Below are 17,747 nucleotides of genomic sequence, written 5' to 3'. Positions count from 1 at the left end.
CATTATAAAATGCATACAAACATTCTAGGATCCATTATGAAATGAGTACAAACATTCTAGGATCCATTATGAAATGTACACAAACATTCTAGGATCCCATTATAAAATGCATACAGACATTCTAGGATCCATTATAGAATGCGTACAAACATCTCGGATCCATTATAGAATAGACACAAACATTTCACCACATTGTTTGTAGCTGCTTTAAAACTAGTGTAAACCCCTTCATTTTCATGGCTCCGAATTTTAGCGAAACAGGAAACTTTCCACAATAGTTTGCTTGGAACTGGGTATACAGCATGCACAAGCTCTGGCCAGGCAGAAACTCATGTAATTCTCCCTATAATCAGATCAACAGTACAAAAAATATACAGAAACCGTAAACCGTTACTAGATAGTAACAGAACGTGCTTTAAAAGATGCATCCCATCCAGTATATTGTCGAATAATAGTAATAACTCATCACAAATCATGAAACTTAAGTCCAAATCTATAAAAGACATGATGCAGAAATGAAAAAGGTTAAAAACATTTGTGTGAAATAAAGCTTTACTTACAAGTAAGGTGGGGTCTCCAGTTGGTATGTCTTCCTTGACGGGCGGCGGGGGCATTCCGTCTGCTCCAACTTCTGTCGTCTGCGCCGATCCTCCTTCCTTTCCCTCCATATCAATCGCAACAGCATCTCCTTTGGCCAGATCCGCCTGTGAACCTGTCAAACTCGGTACCCGGGATCCGGTGCGGCTACCCGCCTTGGAGCCTAATTGACTGCCTGGAATTGCATCCAGTCTTCCTTGGGAGCCGGCTTGACTCGGGTGTAGGCTCCCAGTGCGGGATTTCCCAGACTCGCTGATCGAAGATAAACGACGCGACTCCTCAATTGTCATCAGCTGTTTATTCTTGTACGACAGTCCGCTCCTGCGACTTACGTTGTCAAGGTTTTTCTCATTCTCACTTATCAGGCTCACGCGGTCACTGTCCGATTTCTGGCTACGTAGGCTCATGCGCCCCAAGACACTGCCACGGCTGCTGTGTCCACTCGATCGTTCAGGCGTCCCACTCTTCAGGCTCATACGATCTTGATTCGAGACCTGCTGGCTATGAAGACTAGCATGGTCGGCTTCCAGACTGCCCTGGCTCTGCACACTCGTACGATCTTGGCTACTTCTGATGCTCATACGGTCCTGGCCACTTCTGACGCTCATACTGTCCTGGCCAGCGAGACTCGTTCGATCTGGGGATAGGCTGTTCCGACTGTGCATGCTCATCCTATCCTGGCCACTCCTAACACTCATGCTATCAGATGGTAATCCACTCTGGCTATGCATACTCATCTGGTCCTGAGCCCCACTGTGTAAGCTCGAACGCTCTGGAGAAGTACCGCTCTGGCTATGCATACTCATACGGTCCTGAGCCCCACTGTGTAGGCTCGAATGCTCTGGAGAGGTACCGCTCTGGCTATGCATACTCATACGGTCCTGCGTCCCACCTTGTCTGCTCAAACGCTCTGTCGAGGTAAGGCTCTGGCTATGCACACTCATACGGTCCTGAGATCCACTGCGCAAGCTCAAACGCTCTGGAGAGGTACCGCTCTGGCTATGTAAACTCATCCGGTCCTGCGCCCCACCCTGTCCACTCAAACGCTCTGTCGAGGTCAGGCTCTGGCTATGCACACTCATACGATCCTGAGATCCACTGCGCAAGCTCAAACGCTCTGGAGAAGTACCACTCTGGCTATGCAAACTCATGCAGTCCTGCGGCCCACCCTGTCCACTCAAACGCTCTGTCGAGGTACGACTCTTGCTACTCACACTCATCGGGTCCTGTCCGCTTTGCCTGCTTACATGTTCAGATGACAAGGCGCGCTGACTGTGTAAGCTTGTGCGGTCCGGCGACACCCCTCTCTGACTGTACAGACTGAGCCTATCCCCTTCCCTCGGCAAGCTGTGGATGCTGCGGCTATCGAACTGCCCGCTGCGGATGCTACGGTTATCCGTTGTGTCGTATTCTGGAAGTTGCTTGAGACTATTTGTCAGGGCTTGACGATGAAGACTCGATGGTGGCCGCCCACTGTGGATGCTTCCTTCGACTCCGCTGTGAATGCTGCGGTTATCTGAAGGGATCGCCAAGCTGTGGAGGCTGCGTTGGTCCAGTAGTGGGAATGATGCACTCTTTTGGTCGCCCTCTGGAACGTTGAACGAATCCGTCTGGACACTGCCGTTGGAGATGCGGGACACAACGATAGATCCGTCGGGCATCTGGGTGGTGGTACACATCGACGTGGAGTCGTAATCTAAATAAACGGAGCATAAATTAGATTTGAACTTAACAACATGACATGGGACAGAATAGTCTTCAACTTTTTCAGATTCTTCCTAAACACTTGTATTGTACTAGTTGCCAAGGCATCACCTCAACACTTGTATTGTACTAGTTGCCAAGGCATCACCTCAACACTTGTATTGTACTAGTTGCCAAGGCATCACCCCAAAACTTGTATTGTACTATTTGCCAAGGCATCACCTCAACACTTGTATTGTACTAGTTGCCAAGGCATCACCCCAACACTTGTATTGTACTAGTTGCCAAAGCATCACCCCAACACTTGTATTGTACTAGTTGCCAAGGCATCACCCCTACACTTGTATTGTACTAGATGCCAAGGCATCACCCCAACACTTGTACTGTACTAGTTGCCAAGGCATCACCCCAACACTTGCATTGTACTAGTTGCCAATACATTACCCCAACACTTGTATTGTACCTTTTGCCAAGGCATCGCCCCAACACTTGTATTGTACTAGTTGCCAAGACATCACCCCAACAGTTGTATTGTACTAGTTGCCAAGGCATCATCCCAACACTTGCATTGTACTAGTTGCCAAGACATTACCCCAACACTTGTATTGTACCTTTTGCCAAGGCATCACCCCAACACTTGCATTGTACCAGTTGCCAAGGTATCACCCCAACACTTGTATTGTACTAGTTGCCAAGGCATCACCCCAACACTTGTATTGTACTAGTTGCCACCCCAACAGTTGTATTGCACAGGTCGCCAACTGCTGGGAAACGCTAAAGATCTGCTAGCAGCAAACAGTCGATTTTGTTGTGTCACAAGAGCTGAGTTTGTGGGTTACATAAAATATGAATGCAGACAAAGAAGAAGAAGAAGGAGAGACAACATGAGAGATACATGTAGGCCTACTTACATTCTGACAATTCTTTCTCCCCTCCCTCTCCTGTCACAAACTTATCAATATGGTTGATGACGTGCGTCCCAGCAATGACCATCCGGCCAAACTGCCGCTGGTCCACGCACCGGATCATGATGGGTGGCCAGAACATCGAGTTTTCAGGAAGTTCCTAGAAATTGAAAGTTAAAATGTTAAGTTATATACCGATCCCGTTGGCAAGGCATCTGCTTCGTGAATGGAAGGTCGAAGGTATGAGGCCTGCTTGTCTTTCCGATGCAGCCTGTTGGTTGGCTGCCAGCTAGTTGAATACAGGGTAATCTAATGCCAGTTGCTTGGCATTAGAGATACAAGTTTGGAAGTAGAGAGTGTCCAATTAGCCAAGGCTGGCTAGCCCTTTCATAAGCTAAGTTTAGCAGCAGTCACTGAAACTTAGCGGCTGCTAACTAATAGCATGCCCCAGGTGCAACATTGGAAAGTCATCTCTACTGCGCATGGCCTAGAAATCTTGGACAAGTGCCAGGAGAGATGGTGCGTCAGTGGCCTCATCTGACATGCTAATAGATCAGAAATGACTGCTAAAGTAGACCTCACTTACCAAGTCAATATACTGCACAGGATCTTCAAAGTTTGGCTTGACTTTGGCGCTCGTGATGACGGTTGATGAAACGATCTGTCCACCACATTCGACGTCAACTCTAGGTCGGTCAACAGACATGAGGAAGAGCTTCAGCATATCACGCACACCCCAGAACAACACCTGAAATGTAATCAATCAGCATTATATGTAATGAGTAAGGAATCAATGTAATAGCCTTTCAACCTTGATTCCAACATGTTTACAGTGCACTTTGAAGTTTCGTTTGGTTCCGCTTACTTGTAATACACTCTTTAATCCTAATCCGTCATTATCCAGCCTCTTTTCTTTTCATTTGTACCATTTATTCTCTAGTTCATACTAAAATGCCATGTTGTTTTTGTGATCTCCACTTCTGCCAACAATCACTGTACTATTTGTATTTAATGCTAAGTGAAACTCTTCCCTGGCAGACCTTGAAGAAGACACAGTGGTGTCGAAAGTTATTCTCAACAAAATTCTATGTCGATCTACAAAAAATGGTGTTATTTTGATATCTACAAATGAGAATCATCTTACCTCCATTCTGTATTTGCAGACAGATGGCCTGATCGGCCGCGGGATGGGAATGAGTTTGATATCCTTCTCCTTCTTCCCCTTTGCGATCTGATCCTTGATGAACATATCCCGTGGTGACGGAGGACAGAATGGGGGAAGTTGGCCATCTTCACCGACCTTGAATGGAAGCAGTGAAAGATAAAATCGCTGGCATGACAAACTGGAAGTGCTTACTCTGGAGAATGAGTACCACATTTCCAAAGGGCATGCCTTCTGGTTTGCCTCAATTTGAGATAGGTTTTCCCAGGAATGTCATCCCTTACTTTCCTGAGGTCATCTTGCTAACCCACAAAACATTTAGGGCTTTCGAGTGCAAACTACTGGTTAGATTCCTTTGAAGTCTCTAGGACAGTCGACATCATTCCTGAAACTGACTGTCTAGTGTGCACCTCAAAATACTGAGCAAAGGACACCACCCTGACCACAAAGATCTGGGGTTCTGTAGTAGAACTTTCTGGGAAAGCCAACTTAAACACCATAAACAGACTGTGTAGTGTGCATCGCAAAAATTCCGAGAACAGAAGTAGAATGACAGAAATATGAACAAATCTTTACCTGGACCAACTCAAAACAAGCCAGGAGCTCACCACCTTTGAACTGAGCCCTGTAGACCTCCCACCACTGTAGCTGTGGGGGTTCATACTCGTCCCATAACATGTAGATGTGGGGCTTGGCGATGGCCCTGCCAAGGAACTCCGGGTCACCCTGGAAAAAGAAGAACAGAGGTTCATCTTCCAATTCATACAAAGTGCAATAGAACCTCCCTTAAGGACAGCCTTAGGACTAACAATAATTGCTATCCTTAATGTGAGGTATTCTGAAAACACAGATATCCACTAAGGAGGTTGCAGAAACGAAAACTGCAGACAGCAAAATGCTCTACATCTACAGCTCCCTGTTGGCAAAACTAATAACAACTCACCACATCGTCGTGATCGAATATCTCGATGATGATCATCGGCGGGTCGACCTTGATATCCTCGGAGCCGAAGTAGATGTCAACGTTATCTATGGTAAGTAGTTGGTCCCAACACGGACTGAGTGTCTCCGGGCAAATCCGGGTCGTCACGCAGCGATCGAAGCAGATCACGCGGGCAAACGGGTCAGAGAGACCGCTGTCGTCAGAGCCTATGAGGCCTCGGCACAGGAACATGTAGGCGTTGAGGGTGAAGGTGAACTTGTCTGGAAATGAATGAGTATGGATCACAAAATCTTGAAGCAAAAACGATAGCGGATGGACAGCTAGACGTGACACTTATGATATACAGTTGACCCGCCCGCAACAGACACCTCTCTATTAAGGATACCCTCTCTATAAAGACACTAGTTTTGGTCCCAATTTTGTTGTCTCCTTTCACTTTGACCTCTCTAATCGTGACGCCTCTCTATTAAAGATAGCATTTCTCAGTCCCGAGGATGTCCTAAATGGAGAGGTTCAACTGTATGTCAGACTAATACTGTAAACCTCAGAATATTTGCGGGTGGTTTTTTTTGCGGATTTCACGAATAACTGGGACTCACAAAGTAAAGCCCCACTGGTTCAAGGTTTTAACAAACTACATACCTTTGTAAATTATCCTTGACGGTGGTCGCTTCTTCTGGCCTTTCAACGGTTTGGGGATATCGTAGCCCTTGGGTAGAGTTGTCATGTACTCCTTGCGCCCCCTATCTATCCCAAGCCACATGAACAGTTGAAGTTTGGCGGGAATCACCCAGGCTGCCTCTCCCAGACCTTTCTTCCCAGGAAACTGAAAATAAACGACAATGCTTTTAATTCTAGTTGGAAGAGATAACGATTGTATTTACCACAAAAATCACCGGGCATGAGGTAAGCAATTTATCAACCATTACAGTCTGAGTCACAATTGACATCCTTCCTGCTTTGCATCAGTTACACACAATGTATGCCCAAGTTGGGTACCAAGTTGCATGCCAATGATGCACTTATCTCTCTATGTTTTGCCATATCAAGTTTGAGCCAAATCGTATGCATAAAAACTGGACTACGACATTGTGTATAACTACATTCTATTTTCCTTGACCTACAGTAATTACGAACGGCGTACCCCTTTAAAGGTGTCTGACTCACCTTTAAGAAGAGGGTCCTAACGACCCCGCAGTCCTTGCCCTTCTCCTCCTCGCAAGTGGAATAGATGATATCCCTGGCCTGGATTCTGGCATACGCTATGCGCTTCTTGTTACATATCATCCAGATGAAGATGTCGGGCAGACCGTGCTGAGGCTGAAAACATGAGTACATGTATATTGATAGTGAAATTTGGAAAAATATCACAAAAGAGAATGTTTTCAATACAGTCTCGAAATGTCTCTGGTTAGGTCCCGAAATATTTTGGTGTGGGTATTTCACAACCCTTTATTGCTTAATCCCAAAAAATACCCTTTATTCCTACGCCCCAATCTGCCTCAAATAAGCGAAACGCTTCAATCCTTTACTTTCGGAAAGGTGGACATACCTCTTTTGCAAGATGACGAATAGTGTTGAGCACAGCGCGGGACTCTCTCATCTTATACTTCATGTTTTCAAAACACACTTCCTTGCGTATTCGCTCGGCTTTGGTCGCGACTCTCTCCATTTGAGTCTCGCACAACTTCTTCCTGTCCTTGTCGAGTTTCGTCTTTACGCCCGCGCCGCCTGATGACCCTCGCGAGTACATGAGATACGTCGTTATATCCGCGTTGAGGACTCTTAAAGTCCTTTTCAGTCGTTTGTAGGCTCTTGAATTCTCGCGTCTGAAGGCATCTCGAGCATCAGCAAGTCCGTCAGCCTAAAAGAGAGAAACATAAGTAAAAAACGAGCATAAAGCTTAAAGGGGTATTACGCTGTCCGTTTTTATTGTATTTACTGTTAGTGCAGGTAAAAATGAATACACAATGCCGTAGTGCATTTATTATACATCCAAATTCACTGAAACACAGTATGTATTTCTATATCTGCCCACAGAACGGAACTGTTGAAATTTAAATTCAGCACGTATTGATACAATAAGAAATTTGACTCAAATTTTCAAATTCTTGAACAAAAGAAGTAGATCTTTAATCAACAATTAATATTTGAACCTCTACTGTGACCTTGTTGCACTCGACTGTTACAGTTTCAATGGGTTGCAGTTAAGGAGTAAGACTACATTTTAGAGTCGCCTCCAAGGGTTAATTCCTAGAAAAAAACACAACAAAATTAGAAAATTTCCAACCATCTTATCTGCGATCTTTTCCAGCATATTCGTGATATAGAAGCGCCTCCTGTGATCCTCCCAGGGAATCGTCTGATACAGAACGGGCTTTTCTTCTTCGATGGGCAGACGGTAATGGATGTTGTCCCCAGTGACCGGTTTCATAGGGACGAGGGTGCTGATGGCTGGTAGGACACGCGGGGCATCCGTTGGTGGATCTTTACCCTCGTCTCGACCATAACCTTGACCATCAAGCTCATTGCCAAGGACACCTGTAGGAGAAATGTATATCATGAGATGCACATGCAACACGTGTTTGATGTTCCTCATGTGACCTCTTTACGTATTCCAGTCATTTTCTTACATGACATGGTGGCATTTATGACAGAGTCATGAAATATGATGCGACTTACCACTGCTGAGCTCAAGTGTGACTTCTTTACCCATTCCAGTCACTTCTATGACATGACTTACTAATGCTGAGCTCAAGTGTGACTTCTTTACCCATTCCACTCACTTCTATGACATGACTTACTAATGCTGAGCTCAAGTGTGACTTCTTTACCCATTCCAGTCACTTCTATGACATGACTTACCACTGCTGAGCTCAAGTGTGACTTCTTTACCCATTCGAGTCACTTCTATGACATAACTTACCAATGTTTAGCTCAAGTGTGACTTCTTTACCCATTCCAGTCACTTCTACGACATGACTTACCAATGCTGAGCTCAAGTGTCACTTCTTTACCCATTCGAGTCACTTCTATGACATGACTTACCACTGCTGAGCTCAAGTGTCACTTCTTTACCCATTCAAGTCACTTCTATTACATGACTTACCAATGCTGAGCTCAAGTGACACTTCTTTACCCATTCCAGTCACTTCTATGACGTGACATACGAATGCTGAGCCCAAGTGTCACTTCTTTACCCATTCCAGTCACTTCTATGAAATGACTTACTAATGCTGAGCTCAAGTGTGACTTCTTTACCCATTTCAGTCACTTCTATAACATGACTTACTAATGCTGAGCTCAAGTGTGACTTCTTTACCCATTCCAGTCACTTCTCTAACATGACTTACTAATATGTGCTCAAGTGTCACTTCTTTACCCATTCCAGTCACTTCTATGACATGACTTACTAATGCTAAGCTTAAGTGACACTCCTTTACCCATTCCAGTCACTTCTATGACATGACTTACTAATGCTGAGCTCAAGTGCCACTTCTTTACCCATTCCAGTCACTTCTATGACATGACTTACTAATGCTGAGCTCAAGTGTGACTTCTTTACCCATTCCAGTCACTTCTCTAACATGACTTACAAATTCTGTGCTCAAGTGTCACTTCTTTACCCATTCCAGTCACTTCTATGACATGACTTACTAATGCTAAGCTTAAGTAACACTCCTTTACCCATTCCAGTCACTTCTATAACATGACTTACTAATGCTGAGCTCAAATGTGACCTCTTTACCCATTCCAGTCACTTCTATGACATGACTTACTAATGCTGAGCTCAAGTGTGACTTCTTTACCCATTCCAGTCACTTCTATGACATGACTTACTAATGCTGAGCTCAAGTGTCACTTCTTTACCCATTCAAGTCACTTCTATGACATGATTTACCACTGCTGAGCTCAAGTGTGACTCAATACCCATTCCAGTCACTTCTATGACATGACTTACTAATGCTGAGCTCAAGTGTGACTTCTATCCATTCCAGTCACTTCTATGACATGACTTACTAATGCTGAGCTCAAGTGTGACTTCTTTACCCATTCCAGTCACTTCTATGACATGACTTACTAATGCTGAGCTCAAGTGTGACTTCTTTACCAATTCCAGTCACTTCTATGACATTACTTACTAATGCTGAGCTCAAGTGTGACTTCTTTACCCATTCCAGTCACTTTAATGACAGAGTCATAAACTACGACATGACTTACCAATGCTGAGCTCAAGTGTCACTTCTTTACCACCAGTCACTTCCATACATAACATGGAGGCATCGATCACTGTGCAGAATAATGTGAAGTCTTCTTTCACACCGCAGACACTCTGCAAAGAAATGATCAATGTATTTCATGTAAGCATAATTTGCAGTTTATGGCAGTAGAAAACTGGTGTAAGTGGTATCTCTGAAACAGTCAGAAGAGAAGTATATCGGGAGTTCTCGTTTTGGCCAGCAACACTATCCAGTCCATAGGTTGTGCGTAAATCAAGTGTAGGTCGAGTGTAGGTTGCGTAATTCATGCTAAACATCGAGAGATAAACGTCACTGATGCGTCATTTGCGCACAACACGCGCGTACATTGCGCGTCACTGAGGATGCAGGATGGATGTCAATTGTGATTGGGACTGTAGTAGGAGGAGAATGTATCTTAAACATAACCTTTGACTGTTGATGGCAGATGTAACTGTCACAATAGGCCTAGTCAAAAATGTTGAGATAATGACCAAGTTATGGAAATGATTCGTACATCTGAGACAGGATTAGCCTGTGATACATCCACGCCGTTCTGTATTGCCTCGTACTCATCAGCCTCAATCAGCTCCGTCTTGATCGCGATCATCAGGCGCCCCCTATAGGCTGATCCTTCACCTTGACCGAGATTCATCTCGTTGTGTTTTTCCATTTTATCCTTCAGCGTCTGACCACGGGGGGCACCGTAGAAGTTAATCCAGCAGGGGCCCATTTGTGGGAGGAATCCACTCTCACCTGGAAGGTTAATTTTTTTAATTTCATATGCTGGTGCAAAATAAAAGTTCTAATCTCATTGCACGTCATTGCGATATTTATCATTTTAGCACTTTATCACGATGACAATGTTCTCCTGCTGCACTCGCTATTGCCAGGAGGAAATTTGAGAAAATTTGACAGTGTGCAGTACAGTAGAACCTCTCTATTAAGGACACCCTCGGGACTGACAAGTGCTGTCCTTAATAGAGAGGTGTCCTGATTAGAGAGGTCAAATTGAATGGAAACAACCAATTTGGGACCAAAACTAGTGTCCTTTATAGAGAGGTTGCCCTTAATAGAGAGGTTCCACTAAGAGAGGTTCTACTGATTTTCTAAGGAATATTACACTGTCCAGACCTGTGATATGTATGCGTGGCACTACAGTTGGGTGCCAAATGGGTTTATTGGCCTAGTATATACTCTGTCTTTGGCAAGGAAAAGGATGTTTATCTAAAGCTACTGTCCACACAGATGCGGTCTTTCATTTGCCCTAACAGAGGCACCAGCCACAAGGAACCTTGGTTTTAGGGACACGCTCTTCGACGCTGTAATTGTGAATTGTAAAACAGACGCTAATGCACCAATTAAAATGTCAGCCTACCTGGATACATAATCTGGTGTAGGTCAATGTAATGGGTCGCGATGACCTCATCTTTAAGTGCGTCCTCGTCGAGCAGTTGCAGTTTGATGCGGTTACATAACGGCGGGAAGATGTCACGGAAGACAATCGCTTCATTGAAGAGGGGGTTGTACGTGTTTTTGCACGATGACGTCCTACCCTGAAAAATCATAAACAGGAATCATGCTTCAATCTCGTCAAGACATCTATGGTACTGGTATTCTTATGACTGTCACAAGCTTCAGCGATCAAACCCATGCCCTGTTGCATGGTAGCCAGCAGTGTCAGATGCTGGGCTATGAGGCTCCTTTTCTTTGCTTTGATAAAGAAGTTTTGATACAACACATGACATCCACCAGAACCATAAGAAAAACAGAAACTCCCGGCCACACACTGGGTCCAACCATCTTGCGAGCACAGCAGGGTCTTGGAGGCACTGTGGTGTAGTGGCTGGTGACCCCTCGACCAGCGGTCAAGAGATCCCGGATTCGATCCCCACTGTCGGCGTGAGACTGTAGGCAGGTCTCCTTGTCTTACGGCCTCTGTACCCAGGTGTATAAATGGATACTGCTCTGAAATCATACTTATCATTTGTTTCGTTTCAAATTCTGAAAGAAAACTTTTTTCAAAATCTGACGACCCACCTTCTGTCCGGCGAAGTTCACCGCCACATATGGATCCACCAGTGCCTTGTTGTCACCAATGATAGCTTTGCGGACACTCGCCATCACGTCGGAATACATCTGGGGAAGATCCTCCGCCCGATAGATTTTGACAGCAATTTCTGCCATCTGGCGATCGACTGAGACTCCAACAGGCAGGAGAAGATTTCTGAAAGCAAATTTTTCACATCACTTAAAGGGGTACCTCGGGTTGTCCTCATGTATTTACTGTTGGTCCAACTATTTCTATTTCATGCTAATGACGCCAATAGTCATGCATGCTCACGCATTATCTGTATGCACTTATAATATGGCACTGCACGTGTATCAGTTTTCCTGATCGCTGTATGTCAAATTAGGACAATTATTTGTACTCAGTTTGTCATATTATGAGAATACTACAAGGTAGGTGCCTTGTTAAATCATTGCAAATCTGCCAAAATTGGCAAGTGTTCTCAGTCAAGCAGCAAACATCTGCCTTGCCAGATGAGATTGTTTGTCGTTTGAAAAAGCTGAGGATAAAACCTACGCCTCGATGTCTTCATCATCTTCATCATCTTTCAAGTTTTTTGGGACAATCTGTAATCAATGAAAATAGATAAACTCAGAAAAAAAACAAAGCATGAGAAAAGGTGGCTCAAGATAGAAATAAATAATGTTACAGGGATGTCAATGACAGTGACGTCTTTGCAGGTATTTATCATAATGAGCACATCATCTTTGTTATTTGAATTTAACAGCGGAGGACACAACGTCATCAGCTGTTGGTGTTGTTACCATGTTCATACAGGCCTTGCAAAAGTACCTGACTCGCTGCGTGATCTACAGGGATTTATACAAAATTTGCTTTCTCACTACCAGGTACGCATGATACAGCTAAAACATGAACTGGTGACAGAAAATAGCATTTTAAAATGAAATATAACACAAAAGAGAAATCTAAACAAGTCAACAAGATCAGGTTGTCAAACTCATAAAAATAATCTCTCAAAATTGGGTAGAGGGAAACAGGCAATACCAAGCATGCCTGAGGTGGGGGATTATTGGCACATCCAATTGTTTGATACCAAGGTGGGGAATCTAGAATATTGATAGGATATGTCAAGCGTAGGATAGAATATTGATAGGATATGTCAAGCGTAGGATAGAATATTGATAGGATATGTCAAGCGTAGGATAGAATATTGATAGGATACGTCAAGGGTGACCTGGGGAAGAAGCTACTTAATCTACTTCCATAAAAAATAAAACAGGGGATGGGGTTAAGATTTTGGAGCCATGGGGAATAGATATGTCAAGCGGACCAACGGTGACATGGGGAAGATCTATCCTTAACTATTTCCGTAACAAATAAATCAGGGATGTGGTTAAGATTGCGGGGCCATGGGGAACAGATGGGTTGATGGTATTATAAAACTCGGGATGTAGTTGAGATTTTGGGGGCATGGGAACAGATGTGTTGATGGGGATAGCAAGGTTAAGATTTTGGGGCCATTGGGATTAAATATGGGTTGATGGGGATATATTCACATCCTCATACCTCTTTAACTCCAGCTATGCCTGTTGTGGGGGTCTGAACATAGAATAACATTTATCAACAGCATGAATGACACCTAGATGGGATGGGGCAAGGCGGATTAAGGTTAAGAAGTATGTCAGATTATAGTGTTCTCATTCCCATAACTGATCTAAGCGATACTACAGTACTCTACCTCTACCGACGAAGCCTAAATTGACAAAGTCAGGGGTTTATTAGACGTCCAACTGACAAATGAACACAGACAAATAATCAGAAATCGCACCCAAATTGAAAGTAAGTTTTTAAAATCATATTTGAGTGAAGAAATTTTAAGAAAGAGACACAAATAATTGACATACAGCAAAAGCACACTGTTTAAATCAGTTAAAGGCACCTTTAGGACTGCCCAGTGACGTCCTTGGAAACATTGCGATTGCAAAGGTTGAATTGAAATGAAATAACCAAAAATTGTCTCTTAAACAGGGTGTCCCCCTGGCAGTAGTCTGCTGAGAGATGTTCTGCTATTGTTAGAAACGTTATTTAAGCTTTTAATCAACACTTTCAGCGCCATCAAACATATATCCACGTCATCGAAATACCTCTCTTCCAGCAGCTTAATTTCTTTCTGTAGGAATAATTTTTTTAAGGGAGGGGTCAGGGTCACTTTGGCCACTTTCTGCCACTTTTCAACCAAAAAAACCCAAAATATACCCAAGGGGGATAGTAATCATTTCTCTGTTGATAAGTTTGATTCAAAAAGCTCTTGTCTTGGGGAACCTAGTGAAAATACTTTGTACAGTTATATATCTCTGATAGATTTTGTCCTGGGAATCAGGAAATGGGGTTTTGGAGGGGAAGATGCTGGCGCTGAAAGTGTTAAGACAATCTTTGTGCAAATAATAAGGCATAGTTAAGAACAAAATGACCCAAGACCACAGTAACACATAAAGTTACTTGAAGTTATACATAGATTACTGTTAAAGTATGACACTCACATCCTGAAATCCAATGTGAGATGTATAAATTAGTAGGAATTTGTTGGGAGTTTGCAGCAGTAGATATTAAGAACAATTAAAAGAATAGGAGTACCGAAATTCTACATTGATTAAAATGTTAGGGGAATATTACTACTCATCTATATCAGAAGGTTTCAAGAGGGTGTTATGGGGTTTATGAAATGTCATACAAAGCTCACAGACCTTTCGGCCCTGAAAAAGTAATGCACCATATGAATATCAACAAGACTTTTTCGATAAAGATGTAATCAGTTTGATAATGATGTAATCAGTTGTAGAATGTTGAGATGTGGAGTAGACAAAGAAAGGGTCAAAGTGTAATCATGGGCAGAAATGTCTTCCCATCCTACATAATCCAAATGGCATTCTATTATACTTTATAATCTCCAAAGTGCATTAAAGGTGGTATTTTGTTGATCAGCAGGATTCATGTCGACTTGGTAGTAACCACACTGCAAATCTAACGTGCAGGGCAACAGACAAAACACCTAGTGGGACTTTCTCAGGCTCAAAACAAAACAAGACCATGGGCTTAAAATCTTGCTTTAACTGCGTTCTAATGAATCAATACAAGTACAATATATTGTTGAGCAATTTCTATCAAATTAGAAAGAGTTTCATATAAATTGAAGAATACATCATTCTTCAGACATTTTCTGGCACGAAAGGAAAAGGTTCCAGAAAAAAGAGCTATGATTTTATGGATGTGTATTTTAACCACCCCGAACAGAACCCATGCCAGGTGCAAGGGGACATCATGTTCTTACCTTGACTTGTTCCCCCTTCCCAGTGACCGAGAGGTCACATTTCAGATAACCTTTGACCCCTGAGGCACCGTCATCAGGATCAACCAAAACTGCCCATTTGTGGTAGAACATATGATCTGCAACAGAAGGAGTTTGTTTTGAAAGAGTATTTTTGTAGCTTTAAGATTTCAAGTTCTCGCCAAAATGGTGGTGCCTATGGTCCACTCTTAGCCCAAAATCCCAACCGACAAACCTACCTTGTGCTGCATATACTGTGCCGACATCTATCTTGAATATACCAATTTTCTGGCCCCTTTTGAAGCCTGGGATCGACTTGGATGTTGCCACAGCCTGTGAAGGGAAAGATTATGGTGTGCCTCAGTAAAATGTTACCAATACTCCTTAGAGCATTTTGAATGTCGCTCACCAAAAGCTAAAATATCCAGATTTTGTGAACGATTGGTTACAGATGACAGTGGCAGATCCAAATATTTGGGTAAGAGGGGGCGCGGCCCCATCCAGAGAGCATAAGAGTATGCAATCTTGGAAGCAAGGGAGGCCCTCCCAACGAAAAAATGGAAATTTAACTGCCAAATGTGCTCTTTCATGATATGGTAGGCAGCCATGCACCTTGACTCTACGTATGGTTTCTGTTTTAAGGGGATAAGCACTGGCTGTGTGTGCTGAGTGGTGCATACTGAACACCACAGATAAAGACTCAACAGCCTTCAAACGTGGACTTACCAATATGGTTTCTGTGTAAAGTCGATTACTGCTAGTTACTTGAACTAGGTGTTGCATGCAGAATCCCAAATATAACACCTCCCAAATTGACTTGCCAAGTCAAAGTCAGTAGCCTACATTTTGCTTCTAAAGCATGCATTTATATTGCATCATTACAGTCAACAATGTAAAATGCCTTGCTCGAGGTCACCGTGTATACTTACTGTGAGTTGAATGACTTGATCGAACAGTTCTGCCTTGGTGGTATGGAAGTCGAACACGAAATACTGCAAACCAATTAAAAACACTAGATTAGGTGCTACTTTTATTTGACATGAAAAGCAGGGACGAAATGCATTGTAAAAATGCGTGGTCCCACACTTGAGAGACTTTGAAGCCCGCCATAGTTATGATGCGATGAGGTAAAAAACATTTTGACTGTTTCGCGAAAATATAAAATGTATTCAAATACGTATTATCCAATAGATTAGCCTAATTTAAAGGACAAACAGTGGAACCGCCCTTTAAGCAGACACCTCTCTATTAAGGACAACCTCTTTATCAAGGACACTAGTTTTGGTCCCAAATTTGTTGTTTCCATTGAAATCGACCTCTCTTATCAGGACACCTCTCTATTGAGGACAGCATTTGTCAGTACCAAGGGTGTCCTTAATAGAGAGGTTCTTGTGTATTAGTAGGTTAGCATGCCTTTCTTGGTGTCTTCTTGTTCATCAGCTTGTTGACATTCATCCACGACGGTTTGTATCGACTGCCAGCAATCATGCCGAGGAGGCCTTCCTATTGAAAGCAAGTGGTTAGACGTTAGTTTAAGCAGTAAATTAGTAGAAGTAACTTTCTCACAGACATATCTCTTAATAGTCTAGGTAAAGGGCCCGGGTTTTCAAAACAAGTCTTGTCACTAACTCTTTCATTAGCTTAACTTGGTGTTAAGGCCAAAGGGCTTAACGTGGAGTTAAGGCCAAAGGGCTTAACTTGGTGTTAAGGCCAAAGGGCTTAGCCTGGTGTTAAGGCCAAAGGGCTTAACTTGATGTTAAGGCCAAATGGCTTGACCTGGAGTTAAGGCCAAAGGGCTTAACTTGGTGTTAAGGCCAAAGGGCTTAACCTGGTGTTAAGGCCAAAGGGCTTAACTTGGTGTTGAGGCCAAAGGGCTTAACTGAAGGCAATAACACCAAGTCAAGTTCACGCCAGCATTTAGTGATCAAATTCAATTTGTACAACCAGGTCCTGATTATGTTATTAGGTTATATGACAACAAACTATTGACTATTATTATTATTATTATTATTATTATTATTACTATATATCTACACTCTCAGAAATAAAGGTTTTTCAACTTTTAGAAACCCACTAATGGTTTTTAACCAACATGAATATGCACCCCGTAGATGTTTTTCAACAACGCAAAAAAACCTTAGAGGTTTTGTGGAATCTCAAAAACCATTAGATTAAGTTTTTTTTAAATTTTACGGAAAAACTTCTACAGGGTACATATTGTTCTTTGTAGGGCTCAAAACCCTTTATTTCTAAGAGTGTACTATGTTCAAATTTGTCATCAGTTCATTAGCTCACTACTTTACAAGTAGGTGTTAGTTTTCTACTAAGTTGGTGTTAGTTTTCTACTAAGTTGGTGTTAGTTTTCTACTAAGTTGGTGTTAGTTTTCTACTAAGTTGGTGTCAGTTTTCTACAAAGTTGGTGTCAGTTTTCTACTAAGTTGGTGTCAGTTTTCTACTAAGTTGGTGTTAGTTTTCTACTAAGTTGGTGTTAGTTTTCTACTAAGTTGCAGAACAAGTCCAATTCTACCTCGTTGAAGTACGGACTGTCCGTCGACTTTACCACACGCGTATACTGCCTCTTACTGCCCACATCGATCTTGATGTAAGGGCTGATGTTCAAACCTTTTAGGTAGCGGCCACAGATTATGTGCAACTGAACCTGGTGACAAATAAGTATAAAAGATGGAGGTAAACATCGAGGAAATAAACAAGAGACTCGAGAAAAAAGGGTGTGGGTAAAGAAACAGAAATATCTTTTATTGTGACCTATTCAAGAGGGCTATGAAATAGATGAGTTTGAGGTGAAACAGAATAGATGATGCCTCACTGGGGCACTGATGT

The 17,747-nt window shown here is 42.9% G+C and overlaps 1 protein-coding gene across 9 annotated transcripts in view; it reads right to left on the bottom strand.

The window, feature by feature from the left end:
- LOC135495030 (otoferlin-like) overlaps positions 1 to 17,747 on the bottom strand; it is a 68,108-nt gene that overhangs the window by 34,719 nt on the left and 15,642 nt on the right. For 7 of the 9 annotated variants that reach the window (XM_064783423.1, XM_064783426.1, XM_064783427.1 and 4 more), the window contains exons 10-29: positions 16,320 to 16,409; positions 15,836 to 15,898; positions 15,146 to 15,239; positions 14,910 to 15,025; positions 13,148 to 13,180; positions 12,137 to 12,186; positions 11,590 to 11,776; positions 10,928 to 11,105; positions 10,067 to 10,305; positions 9,533 to 9,644; positions 7,602 to 7,852; positions 6,864 to 7,175; positions 6,479 to 6,631; positions 5,954 to 6,137; positions 5,312 to 5,571; positions 4,945 to 5,094; positions 4,351 to 4,506; positions 3,793 to 3,954; positions 3,213 to 3,366; positions 561 to 2,293 (exon numbers count right to left, since the gene is read on the bottom strand). In XM_064783423.1, the coding sequence (XP_064639493.1) occupies positions 561 to 2,293; positions 3,213 to 3,366; positions 3,793 to 3,954; positions 4,351 to 4,506; positions 4,945 to 5,094; positions 5,312 to 5,571; positions 5,954 to 6,137; positions 6,479 to 6,631; positions 6,864 to 7,175; positions 7,602 to 7,852; positions 9,533 to 9,644; positions 10,067 to 10,305; positions 10,928 to 11,105; positions 11,590 to 11,776; positions 12,137 to 12,186; positions 13,148 to 13,180; positions 14,910 to 15,025; positions 15,146 to 15,239; positions 15,836 to 15,898; positions 16,320 to 16,409 (4,677 nt within the window). Of the gene's footprint in view, positions 1 to 560; positions 2,294 to 3,212; positions 3,367 to 3,792; positions 3,955 to 4,350; positions 4,507 to 4,944; positions 5,095 to 5,311; positions 5,572 to 5,953; positions 6,138 to 6,478; positions 6,632 to 6,863; positions 7,176 to 7,601; positions 7,853 to 9,532; positions 9,645 to 10,066; positions 10,306 to 10,927; positions 11,106 to 11,589; positions 11,777 to 12,136; positions 12,187 to 13,147; positions 13,181 to 14,909; positions 15,026 to 15,145; positions 15,240 to 15,835; positions 15,899 to 16,319; positions 16,410 to 17,433; positions 17,566 to 17,747 lie in introns of all 9 variants that reach the window. The other 2 variants (XM_064783425.1, XM_064783424.1) reach the window with 2 other exon arrangements.

Source organism: Lineus longissimus, chromosome 10, assembly GCF_910592395.1.
Source record: "Lineus longissimus chromosome 10, tnLinLong1.2, whole genome shotgun sequence".
Lineage (NCBI taxonomy): Eukaryota > Metazoa > Nemertea > Pilidiophora > Heteronemertea > Lineidae > Lineus > Lineus longissimus.
This window is presented reverse-complemented; position numbering and strand designations above follow the sequence as displayed.